General features: G+C 42.9%; 1 protein-coding gene across 6 annotated transcripts in view; it reads left to right on the top strand.

Annotated features, from left to right (window-relative positions):
• Nucleotides 1–21,615, top strand: part of RNF14 (ring finger protein 14) — a 561,830-nt gene extending 540,215 nt beyond the window's left edge. For all 6 annotated transcript variants that reach the window (XM_069652473.1, XM_069652478.1, XM_069652472.1 and 3 more), the window contains one exon: nucleotides 16,866–21,615. In XM_069652473.1, the coding sequence (XP_069508574.1) occupies nucleotides 16,866–16,923 (58 nt within the window). In that variant the 3' untranslated portion in view covers nucleotides 16,924–21,615. The remainder of the gene's footprint in view (nucleotides 1–16,865) is intronic.
• Nucleotides 21,616–25,285: the final 3,670 nt, after the last annotated feature.

Raw genomic sequence — 25,285 nt, 5'->3', positions numbered from 1 at the left:
TTAACTCTGATTGCAACAACCCCCTTTTGGCTTCTCGAAGTCCTACCCCAGGCAGGGACTTTGGAAAGAAACTCCTAACTTTTAGTGAAGTGATCTTCGCATCCTAAAGCAATGTGGGTCTCACAAGCAACAAATAATCTGCTGCAATATTTGGTATTCTCTCTGAATTGATCTATTCAACATATTCAACAGCCATTGATGTTACTATTTTCAGTCCAAGCACTTATCAACACTGACCTGATGAAAAAGATGTTATAAAAGATGCTCTGGGCTTTTCAGACAATAGTCAGCCGGTCAGACTGCAGAGTTGGATCTCTCTTGAGCTTGATGTCATTATGCATATACCTCATACCTAACCAGCATAACATTCTTTCTGTCAGTGGTATAATTCCACAAATGTTGATCAAAACTAAACAATGCATTCAAAGACTTGGCCCTGGAGTGCCCCATCCCTCCAGGAGATGGAACGGTCTGATGCACCCACAATGAGGTTCAGAGCCCAGACAAAACACGTTTCTGCTCAGAGCATTTGATCCCTAAAAGAGATGATACTTCAAATTAACTCTCTCAAATAGAGGGTGTTCCAGCTAGAACTGTTATATTTCTTGTCCATCTTCCAAATGTTGTTGATTCTTATGCACACAAAGAAACACAAACAGCATGTTCTGGGTATGCAAACTGTGAAGAACAATGTATGTGATCATCTTGCAGGAAACCCAAGCTCTTTGGAAGTGGTGGTTGTCATACAAGAACCCAGTCCACCATTTTCTGGGCATTGAACAAGAATAGAGCATACATCCAATACAGACATGGAGAAGAACAACACACGGGAGCTATTTTTGAGCAATGGTAAAACTACACCATGTAAAGACTTTTACTGCCAGAGGAAGAAATGCAACATAACCTTCTTTTGCATTCAGGCTTCCCATCGGAACTTCCTTGGAAATTACTTTTCAATAGCCTCGTACAGGACATTTCTAAATGCTTTTACTCCAGCTCCCCTTGCCACCATTTTCTTTTCACAGGTTGTAGAGCAGTGAATGTTCTGGTCGAAGTGGCACCCATGTGAGCCACACAAATCTGATCTGCAGTCTTCTAATGAAAACTTGTGAAGACCACCCTAAAGTTTAATTTATGGCAAGGTACCCGGTAGCAGCTTGTGCATACCCGAGACTTTTTGGTGCAGAGAACTGTTTACAGAAAAAGGACTAATACATTGTTAATTTAAATATTTTTTATTTCTGCTTCATCTTTGAATTATTGGCATTAAATGCTCTAGCTACTTTAACATGTCATTATTGACATGACTTGCCAATTTGCCAAAACGTCATTTGAGCTAATGCTCTCATCGGTGCAAGATTTCTTAGTATCCTTTTACAGTTGTCTTTCCAATGTATTCCATATTAACCTTAATACACAAATATTGGTTTCTTATAGATTTTTGCACACTCCACATGAGGTAAGGTTCACTACAGGTTAAGTGTGTCACTTCCTGGAAGTTGAATATGATCGTACCAAAGTCCATGAGGATTTCTTCAAACCCGATGCACAGGTTTGACTTAAAACATTGACTTGAAAGTGGCTTTCCTTGTGCAATCTCTTCTGCCAGGAAGAGTCATTGAAATTTAATTATTTATTTTAAATTCCTTTATATTGTGAAGTAAGCAGAAAACTGATCTGAGCAATATAAAAAAACACATGTAGAACTGCTTTGAATATAAATTTGCAGCCCTAAAAACAGACCTTGCCTACATGGTCATGAAACATTCCTAATCAATTGCAATAGTCATAACGACTATTTATGTAAGCCCTTACTCAGAGGCAAGACTTAACTAATTAATGAAAACGAAGGCGATGACTCTTCTGCTCAATAAACAAAGGGATGACTTTCCAATACCGAGGGCGGTGCCCATAAAAGATCCCTTCCTAGTCGTGGAATGGGAAATCTTTGGTACCTCCAGCTGGTGGACTTCTCGCCACCTGAACATAACTGTTCAGTGGCCAAATAGACATGCATATGAGAATGAATGGACAAAAACAATACCCTGGCCATAAATGTGTTTTAAAGTGGGTGCTGTGTTTAAACTTCCTGCAGCTACTGTACCAACCTAAATGCACCATGGAGTACTTACTACCTTCAATGACCGAGAGTAGCTCTTAAAAGACCAACAAGAACCGAATTTCTCATGTCAATATGTGAAACTACCAAAGCTTCAGGCTCTTCATACATGGGAAACCTGTACAGCCTTCTATTGAGATAAAGTGGACTTGAGGTCACACCCTACTTCCTTGCCAAAGATGGTTTAGCTCAATTCTACATCTGACGGGCAATAATTATCTCTGACATTTCTCCCAGATTGATATTTATCAGCATAATAAACTGTAAGCCTGCTTAGTGTGAAAATGACCTTGAACTAAAATAATCGAGAACAAGTGAACTTTTTTATTTTGTATGCCCCAATCTGATTATCAAAGCAGTTCACTTTTAGTTGGATGGCATCTTGTATTAAACTCTAACCACCAGGACAGGGCCCCACAGCATATACCACTAGGAGAAAAGTAGCAATAGTAGCTTTATAATAAAACATCCCTGTGGAAGATGCTTATAAGGAAGCAACATAAAGATCTATCCATACTTTGTACAGGCATTACTTCTTGGACACAAATGCACCCCGAGATTGGTAAGGCATCTTGTTGGAAATGTGTTTTTGAAATGTTTCACCTTCATGCCATTTTGACGATGGGCACAAAGTTTGTGTGTAACATTGTGAATGTCACGAGAACTAAATGCTAGAAAAGGAAAGGTTGCATGTCTGTAACAATAGTTGTCCAGGGCACAGCTCCTTGGTAGATAAAGGATCCTCCCTGAGGCTTGGCACTGGCATTCTTTTATGTGAGCTATCTAAAATGTACTGATGATAGCATCTGTGAAGCTAAGGATTTTGGTGGTAGTTTGTTTAACTTGAGGATAATTTTGTCTTCATATTTCATTGGGATTGTCCACCGGAAGGCAATAACCTAGTTATTACAGTTGTTGGACTACTTACATCATTTAAATTACCTGGATCCTAATGGCAACATGACTAGTCTCCTTATTCTTGGCGATAAATAGTAGCTATGGTCAGCTGATTTCTGCTCCTCTTGGTCTGGTCCAATTGCTACTTCTGTCTGGCTAACCCATGGAATTTATTAATTACCTACTTTTATCCTTTGTTCTGCAGATAGATTCTGTTTCAAAATGATACCTTTTTAAGCTGAACTTCTTCCGTGTGTCGTATCTTATTTGCCTCCACCTCAAAGAGCTATCATAGAATCCATTGTCACCTCAAGGCTATATACCATTGTAACGGCCCCTATCTAGAAATGAGACTAGATATTATAGGAGCACAAACCTATGCAGCTGCCCACTTGTAGACTGACACAAGAATGTGACCTCCAATTTTGCTTGCACATCTTCACTGATTGCCCATCAACACTGATGCCTCATTAAGGGCACACTGTATTGCATGCAAAGGATGTGTCGGTCTTGCACATGATCTATGCTAACTACAACTCTCCACAAACCATACAAATCCTGAGTTTTCACGAGCCAAGAACCGGAGGGCAGCAGCAGATAAGCTTTGAACTTCCATTCTGCTACTCATAGGAGATCTGGACTCATAGCATTGGCTTTTCCAAAGAACATGGCTTTTCCTAAGCCGTAATGTGGACCGATTCTCCTCATGAATCTCAGAACAGCACATAGCCTCCCCGCCTGCTGCTGTTAGCCATTTTGTGCCATGACATGAAAACAGATTACCTACCTTAAAAGGATAATTGATGACAGCAAATGCATAAGACGGCCATCAAGCAAACAGATTTTGAAGCACATGTAGGTTACCCGTGCCGTTGTCTCTGGAATTACAGAATAATTTGCTTATGGATTATTGCCCGTGGTGATCCTGAAGATCCCCTTTGGAGGTACATCTCTAAGTAATGTCATGGTCGGGGTTCACTATGTGGAGGTTTTTCTTCAATGGTAGATGTTCTGGCCACCTCTCATCCTGGATTTGACCATCATGGAAGTGCTCGCTGTACTCTGCTTTGCAGATGAGTGACTGACAAGCTCGAGTTGAATTGGAAAATGCATATCGTTCCTCTTTTAATGTATTGAATGATACTTCAGCATACCAAGGGACTCGCTGAAAGACAAGTCAGCAGTTAGGCCTAATGAGTTCACTGAGAGATTCCTATGACTTGGAACCCTCTGTTTCTTCTGACTTTACTTATGGGGGCTCTCTAAAAGCCCCAATATGGAAAGAAATGCTCCCTATCTATAGAATTGGGTTCATCATTTGTTTTCTTTTACGTGGGAGGGAGAATGACTGGCTGCAGTGCCCTAAATATAGCTCTTTCCAGGTAAGAGTTTGGTACATTTTACAAATTGCAGCTCGTGTCGGGCATGAGTGAAACCTCTTTACGTGGAATTTGGAGAATTCTTTATACCATATCTGATGTGTACACCACTCATTGGCAAGAGTTTGATGCCAGTCAATCAAAGGCGGCATAACTCGTTAGATCTCTAGGAGGAGGTGCTTTCCAACTCTGGAAACCCATCAGTTTAATCTAGGAGACCATCAGGATTGCAATGCTTGCGATTCCCTACTAGCAACTAGTCCATGGCCATTTGGGGAAAATGGTGATTGCTAGAGTACAGTGACCAAGTCTAACATGCACGGTAGGCCCACCATTCACAGAAAGGGTGGTTGTCTACTTCTTGTAGTGTTTGAATATTAATTGTTGTTTAAGCAATGGCCATCAGTCAACCCTGGATTTGAGCATTATATTTAGCATGATGTGAAGTTCTTGCTTTGGAAGATGACATTAAGCGAGCCTGATATATTTTTTTCTAGTGTAACCTTCAGACACATTATTTATTTGAGAGAGAAAATACTCTTAATAAATTCATAGAAATGCACCCAACTGTCCTCACGTGTTTGGACCTAACTGTCTGCTGCCTAGGATAGTCAACCAGCAACTGCTAATCCGTAGGCTGTAGCATCAGATGAGCAGAGAGCAGGGGACTGCAACCTAGTGCTCTGCAGATGTTTAGGACTACGATCTCTATGACCCTTCACCATTGATTATGCTTTCTAGGGCTGATGGGATTTCTAGCCCAAAACATCTGCAGAGCCAAAGGTTGCAGACCTCTGGCAAAAAGGAATAGATGGCACTATCCTTAAATGGCTGTACAACTAAGACTGTATTGTGCAAGTGAAAATCGAGAACTACAAACATAATGAGCCAACCCTGTTGAGTCCAACATGGTTCTGTCATGTGTTTTTACATGTATTTTTCATTTTCACTTTCATCGTTTGCAGTTTCTTTGTGCAGTTGTCCTCGTTTTGTTGGTTTCACTGAACTTTATTTTTATTAAAGGGCTAGGGGGTTTGGTCCCCCAGTTTCCCCAACATCCACCTACCCCACCCACACATAACCTATATTAAAAAAGAAAAGTGGGATTCCAAAATGGTGGCCGGCAGAGGAGGACGTAAGTGTCTCTCCCCGCCAGGCCACGTTAAAAAGCAGAGACAGCAAAGTGATGGGGCTTCTCCCCCCTCCAGGACACGGTAAGCGACACGAGAGAGGTTTATCCGCTCATCGAGGGGATACCTCCAGCCAGCCAAAATCTTGCGGCGAGCGCCAGAGACCAGACACGCAGCACACATTCTACCCCTGCACTGTGGAGACTCCAAGGCAGACAGCAACCCAAAGCAATGGCAGAAAGCAGGCAGGCACAGAGAAGGGGACAAAGAGTGCTGAGCGGTTCCCACCTCCGGCTACGCAAGGACAAAAGGAGAAACCACTTCTTTGGCGCTGGGATGCCCACCCGTAAGATAAGGTCTTCAACAATAATTCCACCCTGGAGCAGAAGATCAGGAACCCTGTGAGGGACTGGCAGGGGGAAGATCTGACCACTCACCAAACACCAGAGCGGCCCTCTAACGGGAGACACTGGGTGAGACCCACCCCCAACAATGGCGCAACCCATAGGAAAGACTCCAAAGGAGAGACATAACCAGAAGGAGGCACCACACCCGGCCTCAAAAGCAGTAACTGCGCGTACCGACCCTACGTGGGGGACACGCAGGAAGCGGTAGCACTCAGCAAGGGAAACGCCCCCAGTCGAGGACCAGAATACGAACCGGGAGTTACACGCACACTGGAACATAAAAACAACAAATCCAGCAAAAACGCGCAGCGAGGCCAGTCTTCATAGAGGAAGCAGGGGAAAAAGGCCTGCCACACATGGTGGACAACAAGGAGCCCCAGGCGAGGAAATCGGCATAACACAGACCCCCACCAGCCACACCAGACACTCCCCACCCTTCTGGCACTATAACATCAGCCCCCCCAGAGGGAATCAGAAGCAGGGCGGGTGTCCAGAGTAGAGCCAAATATGTGCCGGTAGGAAAGACCGCTCCAAATCGACCCGCCAGGTGGCGAGCCAGTGAATATAGCAGCAGCAGCAGGGCTGCTGGGATGAGACCGGAAAGCAGCAGGGAAAAAAGACAGACCGCCAGCATCACCGCCAGGCACCCCGGCCGCAACAGGAGGGGAGACGCCATCACGGCCCGCCACCAAAGGGTCTGCCTAACGGTCACTAGAGCGCCACAGAAAGAGCCATAAACGCAATGCTACAGCACCAGCCTTTGTCAAAATCCAGAATGAAAACCACAGCCCCAACACCTCAATCCCCTCCAGGGAGGCAACCTAAGAGCATTACACAACGACGGCGAGACAGGGGGAAACCAACCGAGACTTGCACCCCGCCCCCCAGGAATGTCAGAGGACAGGAGAAAAAGTAATGACCAAAGAAGATATGCAAAACTGGTACGACATCCTTTCATCGCGGGATGTTTTTTTGCCGCGATTTTTTTGCCGAAAAAACTCATCTAATTTTTTTTGGGGGGGTGTTACAAAAATATACAAATTGGGTGTGGGTGTTGGTGTTTGGGAATATATACAAACATTAAATACAAAAATCGAGTTTTTTCATAAACAAATACACTGTAAAAAACCCTGCGAAAAAACATCCCACGATGAAATGACATGGAACCTCATAACTGCTTCAAAGAATTCCAGAGCCAATTCCTGCTCTCCTTCCAGGAACAATTTCAAAACCTGAAAGAGGACATGAAGCAATCACTGCAAGGAGTAAAAAAAGTGGTCCAACAAATGGAAGGCGACACCCAAACATTAGACGAGGTGCTAGAACACCTATCTTGACTATACATCAATCTGGAAATCCAATGTAAAGACTTGGAAAACAGATCAAGAAGATCTAACATAAGAATCAAAAATCTCCCGGAAACTGTCAAAGATAAATATCTGACCAGTACGGTCCCCCAGCTATTTACAGAAGTGTTGTCCGATGACTCCGGACCCCCAATCCAGGTCCACAAGACTGCACAGGGTAGGCCCACAAAGGCTGAACGAGCCATTGTCGCGACCAAGGGATGTGTTGGTGGCAGTGATGTCGTATGGTCAAAAAGAACAAATATTACGCAAGGCAAGAATAATGGGTCAATTGAAAGTGAACAGGAAAGAAGTATAGCTATACCAGGACCTGGCACAAACCACACTCCAGAGGAGGAGGAGGATCACTCCAGAAGAGGAGGAGGATGGGACCAGTGATACACCACCCAATGGCCAATCAAGTAAGAAACAAATCTACATTTCCATGCGGCCTCCTGTTCACATGGGAAGGACGGCAACACAGGATCACAACATGCGAGGAGGGGGAGCAGATCCTACATCTCCACCAGGAAGGCAAGAACGACAGAGAACAAGCAAGAGGACAACCAAAAGGGTATACAATGTTAATCTGCAAATGTTTCATCGAAAAATGTTCATAGAATTTTCCATCAAAAACAAGTTAGAGGGAGCTGTCCAGTGCTGGATTAGATTTACTTTTTGCAATCTATTTCAGTACTGGACAGCTCCCTGTAACGTTGTAACATTATCCATGTTTCAGCGATTTTCCATTCAATAAATAAAGTGTTTATATAGCGAAACTCTATTTGATGAAAGGGTTTCAATGTATAAACACTTTCCACTTTATGTATGGCTGTTGTTTGTAACCTCTTTCACTAAAAAAGATTTGTTGTAACATCACCTCTATGTGCATTTTTCGATGAAAAGACATGTACCGACCAAAAGGCCCGGGAAAAGCAGAAAGCTGGACGACAGTGGGAAGAAGGGGTCGAGGAGGGAGAAAGAAATGAAACCCGAACAAGCCCAACAACCAGCACAAGCAGGAAACTAGAGGGAACTCACTCCGAGTTGGAGGAGAGCCGCCAGGGATCAGACATTGGGAGTCCCAGAGGGAGAAACCCGAAGTGTGACTTTGGAATCTCAAGTGGGGTTTCGGACCCCCCACAAGTTAATACTGAGGGTAACGATGGGCCAGGCATGAAGGACACATTGTCGGAGCACTCCTAGGAACCTGGGACGATTGGGGGGGAGGGAGGGGAACAGGGGGGAGAGGCACAAATGAGGAAGGTAGGGGGGATGTAGGGGACATTAACTGGTAGTGGAGACCCAGAATATGGATAGGGTATACCCAAAACCAGTAAAAATCATAACATACAAGATGTGGGGGATGAAAACCCAGACCAAGAGGAAAAAGCTATAGCGGCAGGCCTGGAGAACGAAAGCCGATATCTTAATGTACCAAGAAAATAAGCAGATGGGGGTCGGGGGCGCATAAAGGGCCAACACAAGTATATAAATCCAATGCGGGGGGAAAGAGGGCAGGCGTCCTGATCGCATTGCACGACAGATTAAATGTATGCATCCAAAACTCCCTATCCGATACAGAGGGACGATAACATCTTTCTGGATGTAGAACTAGCAGTCAGAAAACCTGCGCTAGCATCCTTATGAGCCCCCAACACAGGACAGCATGGTTTCTTCAAAGGGATTCTGAAGGCGTTAGAGGGATTTGCTACAGGGGAGATTATACTAGGAGGCGATCTGAACATGGCATGGAACCCCACCCTGGATAGTAGCTCAAAATCACAACAAGGGACAAATGCCTCCTAAAACCTCTGAGGACAGCATTTGAAACATTAGCACTCCACGGCTTATGGAGAGCAGTAAGAGGGGAAACGCAGGGATTCACCTGCTTCTCACACATACACAACACCCAGTCTAGAATAGAATGTATCTGGGCTTCCACAGGTTTGGTAGGAAAAGTGGGTAGCCTCAAACTTGGCTCAATCTCCCTCTTCGACCATGCCCCAATAACTGCGACATTTAACATACACACGACACGGGAAGGAATATGGAACGGAAATTCCCTGGCAGATTTATTGCAGGATCGACTAATAGAGGAGGCTATAAAACACAAGGTAGAATAATACGTTTCCAATAACGATACGGGTGACATTGCACAAGATATTATATGGGACGCCTTCAGAGCAGTACTGCGTAGTGACCTAATAGCCATAAAAGCATGTAGAGACCGACGGAGACAGAAGTGGGAGGAAGAGCTAGAGGGGAAGCTGAAAGAGCTACAGAAAGAAGTAGCAAACAACCCAACCAGGAAAGTGCAATTAGCCCTCAAGCACGTACAAGGCCCACTCGGAATGCTACAGAGTAAAAAAGCAGAAATAGCACTCTTTACACCTAAAACATAACTATTATCTTAGAGCAAATAAAGCAGACAAACTACTGGCAAGGCAATTACGGGAGTAAGGGTGGAGGAAGTCGATCGTGAAGCTGCGAGACAAACAGGGTAAAACTGAAACATTGAACGAGGAGCTCAGGGAAATATTAAAAGATTACTACCAGGCCCTATACAAGTCAGATGAACCTCTGGAGGATAGACGGGGGGAATATCTTGAAGCTTAATCTCCCCAAAATTTCAGAGACAGACATGATGGAACTGGAAAGGGACATTCAGGTTGAGGAAGTTATAAGTGCGTTTTAAAAGACTCCCGAGAAACGAGGCACCAGGCCCAGACGGGTACTCGGACATCTTTTATAGGAAATATCAGGGCGCCCTGGCACCAAAATTAGCCACCCTGTTTAACAGTTTAAAGTCAAAGGTAACCATAACCAAATCAATGAACAAAGCCGAACTGTTGGTATTTCCTAAACGGGGATCATACAGACCAATAGCCCTAATAAACCTGGATGCAAAATTATACACGAAAGTTCTGGCGGAGTGATTAGCCCGCCCCCTTCCGACACGCATAGGGCCAGACCAATCCGGATTCATCCCCATGAGACAAATGTCAGATAACACCCGAAGGATATGTCATTTAATCGTGAAGGCAGAACTGACCCATACCACACCGATCCAAGTGTCTCTGGACGCAGAGAAAGCTTTTGACAGGGTGGAGTGGACCCAACTTTTTAACACAATGGAACATATGGGATTCGAGGCAAACTATCTGCAAATGATTAAGGCCAACTACAACTCCCCAATGTTGCGGATCGCTCTGAAGGGAACTCTCTCCAGACCAGTAGCCCTGAGTAGAGGCACCAAACAAGGGTGCCTGCTCTCACCTTTACTATATGCCATTTATTTGGAGCCGCTACTGCTTCGCATTTGGGAAGCCCAGCAGGTAAAGGGGATAGTAATGGGGATGAGGGGGCGAACATAAAATAATGGCTTTCGCGGATGACATTCTGATAGCACTGACCATGCCAGAACACTCCCTACCACTCCTGATAGGTGAATTAGATTTATTCGGCTCGATCTCCGGGTTAAAAATCAACAAACAAAAAGCAGAGATACTAAATCTAACAGAAAACCCAGAGACAATAGACAAACTAGCCCAAACCACACAATTGAACAACTCATCAGAGGGTATTACATACTTGGGAATCAAATTAATTTAATAGGGCATATGCATAGCAAACTGTCCAAAACTCCTGGATAACCTAAAATGAGAACTAGCAAGATTGAACCCCCTTAACATCTCCTGGTGGGGCAGACTAGTCGCCATAAAAATGACAGTACTCCGAAAATGACTATACTATTTCCAAGCAATGCCAGTGAGAATCCCGAAAAACGTTCTTTAGATCTCTAAACAAAATGGTAAGCGCCTACATTTGGAAGCAAAAACACCCTAGGATCGCAATGCCGACACTAACATCGCAGAAGACACAAGGGGGAATGGCACTTCCCCATTTTCGTAGGCACTATGAGGCAGCACAGCTAAGGGTAATACGGGAATCGGTGGCCCTTCATCCACAACACATCTGGGCCAAACAAGACAGGGCGGTAGCGGGCACCCCCCCCCCCCTCCCCTCACACCTACTATGGCTCATCAAACTATATAGGCATCCAAACACCAAGAAAAGCGAGATTTTGGAAGTAGGGGTAGAAACCTGAGACAAGGCAGTCAAAAGGGGGACCCTAACGACATTCCAGTCTCTGTTCTACCCGATGTTCGGCAACCCAGACTTTCAGCCGGGATTGGAACAGAACGCGTACGCACAATGGGTCCAGGCGAGCTGCTGTAAGATTAGAGACATGTATCGGGGACAAACAATTATGTAATTGCAAGAAGAACCTGGGAATAACGGACAGAGAAGAATTCAAATACACTCAATTTAAAACATTGGATCCCCCCTCCAACGCCACGAGAAAGCTAATACGGTTCAAGAACTATTTAACATCAGACAACGGCTCGAAAAAAATGATTTTGAACCTTTTAAAATTCCTGAACGATCAAGGGGAAGAAATCCGCTGGAACTATATGCAACGCTGGGACGACATATTAGAGGTGCCTGTCACTAGGAAACAGTGGGAATATGTATGGAGAATTATCCCAAAACTGACCAGATCGATCCAAGTGCGAGAAATGTGGCAGAAGTCCTACAACAAGGACACTACACCCCAGAGACTGCACGCAATGTACCCAGTCACCAGTGACAAATGTTGGCAGGGTTGCTCTGTCAAGGGCGACTGGAAACTCATCTGGTGGAGCTGCCTGAACCTGCAGCAGTTCTGGGGCAATGTGAAAGCTCAAATGGCCAAAATGATGCAAGGAATAGAACAACTCTAGGAAAGGGTATGGATGGCAGGAGTATGGGACCCCACCCAGGGACCTTACACAAAAGCACAAAAAGGGGAGTGATGATCATAATAGCGGTGTGGCTGACGATAGCCCAACATTGGAAGCAAAAAGGCCCACCAACGACATATGACTGGCTGCAGAAAGTATGGCGATTTGTGTCACTGGATTGGATGGCGTACAAAATCCAGGGAGCATCGGAAGCCTTTCAGAAAGACTGTTGTCAAATCCTGGCCTACCTACAAAGTGGCTACATGCTGCAATGGTGCCTGCACACCATCAGAATACTGGACTTCTTGTAAGAATTTTCCACAACCCGGACAATGGAACGAGTCACACCACTGAGGGATGGAGGAGTGAGGGAACATGGAGCTTATTGGGGGGGGGGTGGGAGTTATGAAATAGTTGATTAATATTTGTCATATTGTAAAATCAATAAAACATGTTTTAAAAAAAAGAAAAATGCGGGAAAACGACAATGATGAAAACTGCACAAATAAAGTGCAAACGAAGAAAGTGACCATGAAAAATAAATGCATTATGCTTGCATCTCCCAGAAGTATATCATGTGTATGTGATGACCCCTAGCAAATTGAATCCAAACTGGCACCCCCCATCTGCCAAATGTATGCAAATAACTTTCAAATACTGCCTAACCTAAACCCTAACTGTGGTAATCAAAAGATTGACAAAACATCCAGAAATGTACCAATGATGACAACCTTTAAGCACAAGTAAAACAGAAATAATGTTCATTGGCCTACACACCCCTAAATTCTTGCTTTTCGACTGGCTTCCCCTGATGCAACAACCCCAAACCATCCCTTTTGGGAAAACAATTTAGTATACGACCACAAACTTCCCAACTCTCGTATACGCCCCATTTTCAGTTTTAGATCTTGAGGAAAAGTCCACACTGTTAGAATGTTCCTACACCCTAAGTTTTAGAGATCAGGAAGATACATCCCCACACAGGTTGCAGAATGTTCCTGTACGTTCTGATTATCCCATGTATAACAATATGATAGCAGTGAAGGTTATGCTCTTGAAAGGGTCGTATGGAGGTAAAAAGGTACAACGTAACGTATGACAACATGCAGCAAGGGTTAGTTGTGAGGACCTCATGGTGGCAACAAGCAAGACAGACACAAGTGATCACAGTTCAAGGGTGTTTATTGAACAATTAATGCTGTACGCAGGTTGGAAAAATGCCTAATCTAAACCTAAATCTAGGATGGGTGCAAGCGTCACCCATCAAATGAAACTAAGGCAGTCTTTTTGGCGTTGTCAAATAAAAAGGGCCTATACTAAGGAACCTATTGTCAACATTTAAAACTAATACAAAAATGGGTGTGGGATAGTTTTCAGGAAAAGAAAGAAGTGTTCTCAAATAGGTCAGTAGGTGATAGTCTGGATATCCCTTCCTTATGTTTTGAGCACGGGGTAAGATGGGAGTTTGGAGCACAGTGCAGTCTCTGGCTTCTCCCGCACGAGATGACCGTTCCAATTGCAGCTCTCAGGACCATCATTGGCCAAGTATTCTTTCCTTTGAAAGTCTCTTGCCTTCGAGGGCCTGACCTGTTCAAATAACAAAAGCAAAGGTTCCTTTAACATCCAAATGAAGTTCAGTTTCCAATGTTCGCTGGGTGATGGGCTCACCCCTAGGTCCCCCTCTCCTGGACGCTGACCCTTCTCAACTCTTAGCCACAGGCCACGTGGGGTGATGGCTTCACCTCTGGGTCCCCCTCTTTTGGGCACTGACCCTCCACGTATCGTATTTCACAATTATATATTTCAGTTCTTTTCTCAAATTAAGTTTGGATGATCGATTCACCCCTGGATCTGCCTCATTCGGGCTCAAACCCCTCTTAGCTGCCAATACTTGGGTGAGAGATTCACCCCTGGATCTCACTCGGTCAGGCTTGGACCCTTCTCATATCTCAGCCGGATCTCTCTCGGTCGGGCTCAGACCCTTCTCTTCTCTTTAGCAGGATTCACGTCCCTTGTTTTCTCAATGTCTTTTCAAACAGTTCATAGTGGACATCCCTCAGCCGGGTTCACGTTTGTCAACATCCTGTTTCTCTGGACTTTAGACTTTGCCCCTCTCGTCAGCATCCCTCGGTTGGGTTCACTCTTGCTAACTTCATATTCACAGTTGCTTGCGGGATTCACCTTCCTTCCTTTCTTTCACACAGTTTGTAGATAGAAGGCTTTTGATTGTACATAGATTTTGCTTGACCCTCAGTATGAAAACTTTGACCTATCCGCTGGCCTTCTAGTATCTGTAGTTTCTCTCAGATGGCAATCGACCAGAGTCTCGTGAGTTAGCACCCGCATGATGCTGGTTTCCCCTCTGCAGCTGGTCTCCCCTGAACACTGTTTACCGTTCTTTCAGTTCACTGAACATAGTTCAAACTTGCCACTTTGCAATTCTCTCAATGCAGCCTGGTTCTTATTGGTTCTCCCCTCATCTCACCGGCTTTGATGAACCACTTGCCATTTCTCTTCTCTCGAGTCAAGTCCGGTACAATGGGCACGGGAGCTTCCCTCGATCCTGCTTATCTGCATAGGCTTACCCCATGTACCATTGACATCTGCTGCAAGACACTTTGTTCGCAGTCTTATGTCTTTCTCCTCGAAGGTTCTGCAGGTCTGAGACGAAAAGGGCAAACTCACTTCTCTCATCAGTATCCTCTCGATTCTTGGCGCCTTTCTCCTTCTCTTGAACTGCCGCACCTCGTTAGCCGTCTCGTCGTGCTGTCTGCTGTGCTCGTACTGTGCTCTCTCGCTCCACCTTTTATCCCTGTGGGGAAAAGGGACGACCGTCAGTTGTGTGATTTAAGTCAATTACCTGACTTTGCCTGACCGTTGTGTCGGGACATGTCAGGTAAACAGTTTTATTATAAGTCTGTTATCTTCCGGGCGGTAAAACAATGTTCATGTCGGAAAGGGGAAGGTTTGAAGTGTCGGAGTTTCCTACAGGGTAGGATGGGGAAACAAGTGTTCTATGGACTTACAGCCCTCGGTTTAGAGGGATTTTGAAATGGACGGGAATGACCAGGGTTTTTATTATAAAATAAAAAGGAGGATTGTGGGAACTGTAGTGTTTTATCTGGGCAGGTTGGGAGTGTGGGAAATAAGGGGAAGAAGACTAACTGGGAGTATTCGGGTAGGATATAGGAAGGCAGGGATTCTGAGAGAGGTAGGTTCCGGGTGTATCAGGGTTTCGGCTCCTAGTTTGTTTACCAGAGGTGTAGGGGCGATTGTATTTGATTAAGGGAGCTTCTTTGGTTGTAAGGGTGATAGAAGTGGAATAACCAAGGAAAGCGTCAGGGACTTTGTCCCCCTCGCCTTCTTCCTCGGTATAATACTGCGCCTCACCTTGGATAGTCCCCCTAGCATAACCCTGGTTTCCCACACCCAGGTGATCCTCCCCCCAGTGGTCCACGCCCAGGAACTGGATCCAACAGTGATGGCCGTGTCCTGGCCACCTAGATGAGGAATTCCTGGGCTCTAACTAGGAGAATACCCTCAGGTTTCTCACATAGTCCACGCAGTATATATATGAACATTTACTCTTTACATAACCTTTACGAAGGAGAAATATGCATTGGTCTACTATTATATAACTATTTAATAATAGGGTTTTTAGAGAAGGGAGTTCTGCAGAAGCCACCAAAGAATCGGGACTCTGTTCTTGACCCCAATGAACGCTATCACATAGAACAGGACAGGTTATTTAGCCTGGTTTGTTGCCAACAAAGGTTTCTCCTGTTTTTAGCAAATATTTTGATGCAATGCTTAACCCTCAATAATACCTTCTGGATTCTTGTAATCTGATAAGGAATTTCGTGGTTCCTTGGGTTCTAGTAAAAGCAAAACTACAAGTACCAAAATGCAAATTCAAAACCAGTACTTGTGCAATTACTCACACTGTACTAGAGAAAAGGTAGTGCGTTAAAAGCTAGCTGTTATCATTAACTACACAGTGAAACTCTGTGAGATTAGTGTCTGATTTTACTTGGCAGCAGAGCTGTCAAGGTGTCCCATTTCAAATGTATATCATCCAGTCCTCATTTTCTTCATTGCATTCTTGCTACATATAATGCTAGAGCAGCTTTTACGATCTGCCTCTCTAGCTTATATTATATAATCATATCAGTTGACTGTCCACAGACATAAATGTTTTTGTTCACTTTTTCCTGTTTTCATTGACTTGTCCTTGCTTAATTAGAAAAACCTGCCAGTGTAACAATTAGGCCTCCATTCACTTGGTTGGTTTTAAATGAGATGATGCATTGCACTTTACAATTTTGTTATCAGGAGAACAGTCTATTTTATATTATTCAAATGCTACATTTGTGCACGTGATGTTACCTGATGATTTAGGAGGTTGGTCTTCTCTTAAATGCTTGGTTGGCTGAAAAATGTTATCCCTTTTTGCAACAGGAATTCCCCTTCGAATTAGCCTTCACAAATAGCACAAACATGGAATATAGCAGTAAATGTATTTCTGTTTTGAATAGTAAGAAGCCATGTTCTTCTTTTTGAAAAGTTGTGGCTTTTCGTAGGTTGCACAAAGAAAGTTGTAGGTCTTTTATCTAACTGTTTGCACCGGAAACGTTAAAAATTGGTTTTTCAACTTGGATTCCAGATTTACTTTTCCAATTAACAATGCAGGATTTCAAGTTCAAGAATGCAATGCAATTTGGGTGAAAAAGAAAAAAATCCAAATATTTCAATTAGTAGCTTAATTGCAAGCATACAATGCTAAATTTCTTGATCTTCCAGGTTGTTTCATGCATTGGAGGCGGATGGAGACCCGTGGGATGCCGTTGATGACATTTAGTGATGCTAGTAAAGCTGGAACACTAATGAGCACATGAATGACTGGTCTTCTGTCAAGAGTATTATTTTCCCGCAATCATGCTTTAATCATGCAGGATGCTTAGCCAGTTCTTCATGCCACTGAAGCAGCACGCCAGGCATTTCTTCATATCTGAATGAAAGGACTATTTAATTTGTCATGTGTATATATAAATATATAGGTTGACGATGGTAGGCACAAAATAGAATGTGGCAAAAAAGGAATGACATGTTTTTGTAAATCCCATTATGTTTTATTCGTTATTTAAAGAGGTTAATGAATGGCTGTTTTAAGTATAATATTTATTATATCAGGCACATCTGTGGTAGGAAGCATACCTTTCTTTCTTGCATATTGATCACTCTTTATTTCTCAGTTTTAGAGAAACATGTTGAACCTGGCTAGCAAAGCCACATTGTTTTACATTATTTTGTATAGCACGTGTTTATGATGTGCATATAATCTGCCTGAGATCTTAAGTTGACAAATGAATGTTGTAACAGAGGGTTACATCTTTTTTTTCTTGGGTGCCTGGTCTGCAACCAGGTCTAGGAGGGATGTACTGTTGCAGGTAGCACTCCTGGATCCAGGAGTCAGATGTCAATTTCACCCACACACAAATAAACACCAATTAGTTGGCACCATATATGGACTAACTCAGGGTTGAATGAGAATCGCACTAACAAGCTCACTAGGCACACGCAAGGTTTGGGCAACCTAGCATTGTGGTTTGCCCATGTTGCATCCAATTAGTGGGGAGTGGAAGATTTCCAGTGTCCCATCCAATCAAACGAGCTCTGCTTGCAAACATTACACTCCCACTCAACCACGTTTGTAATGTTCAACTGGTTTTTGGTATAATGTTGGAACCCACATTCATCTTCTGTAAAAAGAACAATGACCGGGTTCATTAGCTTTACTTTGAACAATTACTGGCATCATCCAAAAAGTATGTTACTGTGCCATGTTTTATTGTTTCAAATTATTGCATGATCAAGAGAAAAGTACATGGTTCAATAGGAAATGTAATGGTGTCTAATCCAATCAGAACATAAAGCCTAAGCATGCACCTCAAAATCATTGGCAAACTCACAAGACGGGCACATTTGAGACCTGTACAACATATGTAAAAAATATTAAGATGAACAAAAAATACTGGTAATCTTTATATTTCACCTCAAATATCATGGGTGCTGTTCCTCGAGTTGCTCGACAACTCCCCCATTACCTTGTTTGCTAACCCTTTTCTTGAGTTAGATATGCATTCTTAAAAGCGTCTGCAGTAATCAAAAAGCACTTCTTTAAGATGTGTGATAGTGGAACAGGGTGTGAATGTATGAAGCCTTCAAGCTCACAAATGTTTTGCTTTTGCCACTAGATTAGTGCTTTAAAGAGAACATCTAGTCCTCATCTCTGTTCCTATTGTTCTGTCAACAAGTGCCACATCTTCTGTTAAGTTTCTTTCGTCTCACAACCTACAGATGAAGACACAAGCTTGCTGAGACAAATATTGAAGTTCCCTTTTCAGAAAGAACTGCATCTTCACTCTTCCGTTTTTAAACAGATCGGGTGGGAGCATTAAAAAAACAAGATATGTATTGAATACTCTAAGCTACCAGTGGATAGTATTATTTCTTTTAAGGGTTCTCCCTCCTGTTTCTGGCCCTCCTAATATACATTGGTTTCTTCTTTTTCTTTAGGTTGGAAAGGTCTTTTGCAGACAAGCATCTTATTGTCTAATACATTTGTTACAAACCGGAATGTTCATTATAGGTTTATGATCTATTGGCATACAGGTTTATTAACAAATGTTTAAGTTCTCACAGTTGACTGCATTTAGTTCCTTCGTTGACAGTTACTCTGCATATAAAAGATTAACTGATGCATAATTGTGCACTGAGCAACATGTTTGGGTTTGAAGAGCATATCTGGTTGCCATCACTGAAAGTAGTTTCTTTAGATTATTATGTTTTCTGAATTTCATAAAACAAGATTGCCCTATTGGAATACATGTGCCCTTTTAACCTCGCTTCTAACAAGAGATGGCTTGGCTGTTTAACACACAATTGTAAAATGTATGACTGCTTAGGTTTGAAGGTAGTAATACATGCAAGGCTACTAAAGCCTTTGTCGTCCAGTGTGTAAAAATGTCCACATCTATTGAGTAACTCTACCTGGTGTACGCAAACGAACATCCGCATTGAGGCCTGCATTTTTACCACACCTATGTATTGTGTATACATCTAGTCTAATAACATACACGGAATACTTAGTATTTTATTTGTAAGCATATCTGAATTTAATATATTTTTTAAAAAAAAGAAAGTTCTGTCGATTTGAACTTGCATATTTGAAATAACCTAATTTTGTTTAATATTTATCTTGAAAAGGAATGTTACAAAATGTTACTTTAAAAAAAGGAATGTTACCATATGATTTTAAAACAATGCTGAAAAAGTATATGATTCTCTTTTGTGGAGAAAATAAACTCCATGAGACTCGCCCTGCCCCTCCCGTAGTTCTCAATTATACGTTTTGTCTACCCCAGGACATTATAGTTTGTTATTATTTGGACATTTATTAGCTGTACACTGCAGTTAAATCTTCCAAATGCCATGAAAAGCCCTAGGAAACCTAGTGGTTGTTGCTCCAAGTAACCCTGTCAAGATTATCAGCCTCAGCCAAAAGTCTTGGATTATGTGCATTTCAAAGGGAGCTCTGTTCATTTTGTTTACTCTGAAATTCGACTTATTCCTCAATGTCCGAGGTTTTTTTGTTTTATTCAAGGGCTAGCAGAGGAGATTATTTGCATTAAAAACATATGATCATGAAGCTGGAAACCACCGTCTTTTAAAGGCAATTCTTCTATTTACCCAAGTCTAATGTGCGTATGCAAATTCCACTTTGAGATCATGATTTACGTTTCATGCAATGTGTTTGTAATGTGTAAAGGGCAGGCTCGTTCTAAAGTACACGTGGCCCAACCTGCTGCCACCAAATCAGAAGTTTCACCATGATTTTAATTTCACTAACTGCTCCCTGAAGCAGCCGCCTTCGAATCTCTTTAATGAAAACAAAGAATGCAATGACTTGATCAGAATGGCAAAAGAACTCTAACCTCAAAAGTACATAAACCAGTACCATTTGTAGAGGCAATTGTTACTGTGTATCTAATGCTTGAAAATGGGAAACCTGCCAGGATAATCTTTGGTTTTACTATTTGAAATGGAGGTCCCAGAGGTCCAGTATTTGATGCTCATTTTTTTATTGATGACTTAGATCTCAAAGCACGACCTACTTCAATACTGGCAAGACATGGCTTAAACATACATGACGTCGCCACATAGTCATATAAAATTTGCACAAATGTAGAAAGAGGACCCTGGTTATTCAAACTAGCTTGCAGTGTGCTCTAAATTATTCTTAAAAGGGCTAAACCGTTCTTTTCCCTTTAAGTATGATGTCTGATGTGCAGCAGTTGTGTGGCTACCCTTGTTGGAGCTGCCCATAGGATTATCTTATTTTAGACAGGCTGCTTTGTTTGTTAGAAAATTGAGTTGAAATAAAAGTGCAAAGTAGTTCCATTACCCTGGTAAACATGAATGTTAACTGCTGTATTTGTCTCCTCTCTGTACAGACCAGTTTGTCGCATCATAGAAACTTACTGGCTACCAACTATCATTCCATGATTAGGAAAGGCATTTTGGCAGGGTCTCCAGTTTAAAGGGAAATAATATTGAAAATATGTATTTTTGATTGGTGGCTTTCCCACACTACTGCCTCAGTCTCCCATAGCAGATGAACATCGCTTTGCAAATGATTCATACTTCCTTTGGGAATGTAGAAAGGTATGTTTATTACTTCCTAACAAAATAAAAAGTCTCGACAGACCTCTCCTTTCAATAATCCATAATGCCATTGTAGCTGCACGTCCTTGTGGCCATGCTCCGGGCATGATCTGAATCAGCTGGAGTGTCATCTAAATATACAATTTAAAAACATGTATCTGCAGTACTGACTTTCTTAATTCAAAACATGGGTTTTCTTGCGATTGTGCATGGGGAAGCAACTTGTGGGACAATTGTTACAATAGTCTGTTTAAGATAAGATCAACTCCATTGTTCTTTTTAGCACCCGTTGCTTTGTAGTTTAGGACTTTAAAATGTTGACCTAGCCTGGGTTTGGTTGTCTTGAATCTGCTTTCTTAAAACCAAGTAACATAGGGTAGTAAAAGGGAAATCGAGTAAGTAACTAATTCTGGTTAGACAATACTTCTGTTTGATAAAAATGGAGCATTAAGTACATAACAATAGTCAGATCAGTAGTTATTTTGGATACAAATGTTTAACAGTTGCGTTCCCCATAAAATAGCTTTGTGCTGAGAGATTTGATGGGGACATGCATAAATATTTTTCTTTCGTCTGTTCAGGCTTGATGATTTTTCATGATAAATGTTGTTTGTATTTTCCTTGAATGGACATAGCGGCACAGATATAAAATAATTGATTAACTGCATTTGAAAAAGACGTTTCAGATAAAGTTGGTACGTTTCTGATACTTGTAGTTCACATAAACAATATGTTGCACTTTTGGCTGACTCTGTAAAAATTATGATAAATATTTTAAGTTCATTGAGTAAGCAACAAAATAAAATATTTTCTTTAAGAATCTGCATTTTATGTCTAAATCATTTTTTAATGCTCTTGTTTTTGTATTGCCATTTATGCTTTAAATGTTAATTACGGCTTACTTCCACAACAGGACCTTTCTTTTTAGAGGTAGTTTATTTTACATGTTTGTGCCATACATCTGTCTGCTCTTCAGGGGCCAGACTATAATCTGTGTTTTAGGCATAGTCTCATGCATTCGAAACATGCTTGCCTCAACAATTAAATACATGAGTCAAGCAAATCAAAATATGTTTAAATGTATTAGGTGCCTAATGGATAACTCACTGCTTGCTGCCATTCTGGAACATTGTTGCTCCCTGTTCCATCTCATCAGGCAGTCTGGAAGGGACCTGACTGAAAATGCATTATCTCAACACATGAAAATAAAATGAAACACATGACATCAAAGTTGGAAGAAAGTTACTCTTGCATTGGATCATGTATGTATGTAAGTGTAAAGTGGTCACAAGCTGTGTTGGTCACACCCTCCGCATAACCACATAAGCCACAGGGATCCAGCCCTCTCTTATTGGTGGTCACGGGGCGCCTGATCTTACAACCAGGTCACCCACAAGGCAACCAATTGTTGGAAGTGGGTTGCGTATAGGCTGTGGACAGGTAAAGGGGGGAATTGGTGAAACCGGAAAGAGGTTGAGGATGGGTAGAGGGGTTTCTGGGCTAACACACTATTACAATACTTCCTTGTTAGTCTGGTTAGTACTCATGCATCCAAAATGTCTTAGAGGACTCAGATACTTGTTATGCCATATCACATTGGAGCCTGTGGGGGGAATTGAATAAGGCTTGATCATACAAGTACTCCCCTGTTACCCTATCATTTAGTGACCATATATTCTGCTTGTCATGTATTATGCCATGTCTAAACCACTGTCTCTAGCCTGCAATAAAGGTAGACAGTAGAACGCATGTCGACCATAGAACATCTCTCTTTACACCTTTTTGAGAATGATTGCTTTCACTGTTCACGCTTCTGACACACATCAGTTTTGGCATACCTAAGTGTGTCCCCTGCTCTCGCCTTTTACTGAAAGGCAGCTTTAGCGGGCGGATGTCATATTTCTAGACCTCTCGCCTGCCTTGAGGCGAGGGCGACGTTTTAGGGAGTATACTCATCTTGGCGAAATGCCTTGCGCTGAGCTGCTTTTACTGATAACAATAACAAGTGCAGCTGAATGCAGCTGGCATCTAAATACGGTACAAGGGGTTGTCTCTGTCAGCAATTAAAGTTGCAAGGTGTGACCTTGCCAGGGTGAGACCACCCCCCTTCCACTGGCAATCATGTATTCCTGGGAGTAAAAGAGACGGGACCAGAGAGGGAGGGGGATTCACTTGCTCCAAAGTCTTGTGCTGCTGTTGGTTATTTGTTTGATTACTGCTTAGCTAATAAAGTGTTAATCCACCAGAATTATTTCCCACTACAATCTGGTGCCTTAGACGTCAGATCCCGCTGCTATGCGGCTGGACCTGTGCCACCGGGCGCACTTCCCGGTGATCCCCAGGGCCCAAGAAGGAACAATTTCATCGGTGGGGAGAGCTAGCCGGAGTGCCCGTATACTCTAGGGGGCTCACAGAGCAGATGCAGAGGGAAGAGCTCATCGAAAAATCTTGGATTGATGAACACCAGTGACTGCATCAATGTATTTTGATGTTGTGTTGTCTGAAACTGGGCAAAGACCTATATTTGGAGTTTAAGTATAGAATCTGTCTGGAACAATGGGTGGGAAGGTACCCTGTCTAAATCAAGAACCGGCTATCTGAAGTAAGAGAGGTAAAGCGGTTGTCCATCACAGTTTGAAAAGCAGCGCATCCATGCTCCCTACTGACTTCAGAAGACGTGTGACCGCAATGTTGGTCATAGTAGTGCCAAAAACATGTAAGTACTGTGAAGGCATCAGGAAGTAGACAAAGACAACTGAAAAAAGTTTGGGTTATACATTTTTTTTTTAAACCAAAAGGAGGGTTGGAAAAAGGCCTAACTTGCCCTTTGCTAAGGTGGGATTTCCCTACCTAAATGAAACTAAGGATCGTCTGTCAGGAAGTCCAAATCAAATGTCTGTCTGTCCAACACCTATACTTGCCCTCACATCTATTTGTATACAATGTGTAGGGATGTCCGCATCAAAAGTAGAAGTGTTCAAATAAAAGTAAAGAGCTTCTTCCAGCTCTTGCATTGGAAAGGGGGTTCCTTTCCGCAAGGTGCAAACTAGTTCACAGTACAAAAAGGAGTCCTCTTCCCCAAGCTTTCAAGTCTTCATCTTGCCAAAACAACACAATTCCTTGGGATACTTCCCAGCTCTTCTGGTTTGGTTACCTTTCACCAATGTCATAGAGTTCAGTTCCTTAATTTCAGATCACACAAGGTTTTCTTTATATTTAATCACAAGCTTCTTTGTAGGTGATTGAAGTGGCTTTTCCATAGATGGGTCTACTTGGCCTAGCCTAGTTGCCGGACCACATGATTCACCCGTTACTGATCACGCAACCAACACACCTTGCTTGCAGCTCCTTCCTATGTACATTGCCACGCTCTAGAGTGGTACTGAGTTTATTCTCATTTCACATCCTCATGATGACTGTCTGATTTGCCTCCATTCACATGTTGCACTATAATATATTCTTATGGCTCTTGCCAGTGCGTGTTCTCTCAAATTACACAGTTCCCTTCCATCCGGAAATTCCACAAAAATGATTTCAATCAGATCTGTATTCAACTGTATTTGCTTTCTTTCAGTTCGATATTAAAAAAGGCTTACTTTCATTCAGATCGATGGTCACAAGATGCTTTCTTTCATATTCATTCGAATCAGTATTAAAAAAAAAAAAAAGTACTTGATTTCATTTAAATCGGCATTCATTAAAGTTTTCACAAGCTTTACGTGTTCGCCTGCCGGCCTGGTGTCCCCCTTCCTAGGTTGGCTCACTGGTTGGTGCTTACAGCGTTCCAGCGTGGCTCCCAGCCGCCACAAGTTCTCTCCCTATGCAGCGCCTTGCTCCTTCTCGACAGCAGCTCTCCGTGGCTTCACGCCCACCAACGCTCTATCTCTTGCAGCCTAGGCCTCACTCTAAAGCTTTGCTTGGTTGCACCGGTTTCCTTTCTGCGGTATGCCACTGGCCTCCCAACTTCCTTCAGCCTTGCTTCCCGCTGCATACAGTCTGCATCTTTCCGGGGTACTCGAGCACTCCACCTGCTATGCTGCCTTCCAAGAGAGGTCTTCTCTTGTTCAGCAGTCCATAGACCGGCTTCCACAGCTGACTCCATTTTCACAGCTCTTCCTGCTTTTAAACCAAAAAGGACTAGACCACTCATTGCTGACTTGGGAGTTCTGCATTGCTCTTGCTAGTCTCCTCCTCGTACTGAACGTGTGTGTGTGTGTGTGTGTGGGTAGGTAGGTAGGTAGGTAGGTAGGTAGGTAGGTAGGTAGGTAGGTAGGTAGGATGGATGTATGTCAGATGGTCTCTTCCTCGTCCCAGTACCAAACTGGTATCTATTGGGGAATATTTTGGGGAAAACATAGGGAAGGGATTGACAGTTGCCCACAAAGGCTCGGGAAATGTGTGCTCGTGTGCCAGGGAAATGGGGGATACTGTGTCTCACCCAAGGGTGCCTCATCCCCACTCCTCCACCCAGGCAGTCCTTCCTTGCATATCCACCC

The sequence above is a fragment of the Ambystoma mexicanum genome, chromosome 3p, assembly GCF_040938575.1.
Source record: "Ambystoma mexicanum isolate Mex_15411 chromosome 3p, UKY_AmexF1_1, whole genome shotgun sequence".
Lineage (NCBI taxonomy): Eukaryota > Metazoa > Chordata > Amphibia > Caudata > Ambystomatidae > Ambystoma > Ambystoma mexicanum.
This window is presented reverse-complemented; position numbering and strand designations above follow the sequence as displayed.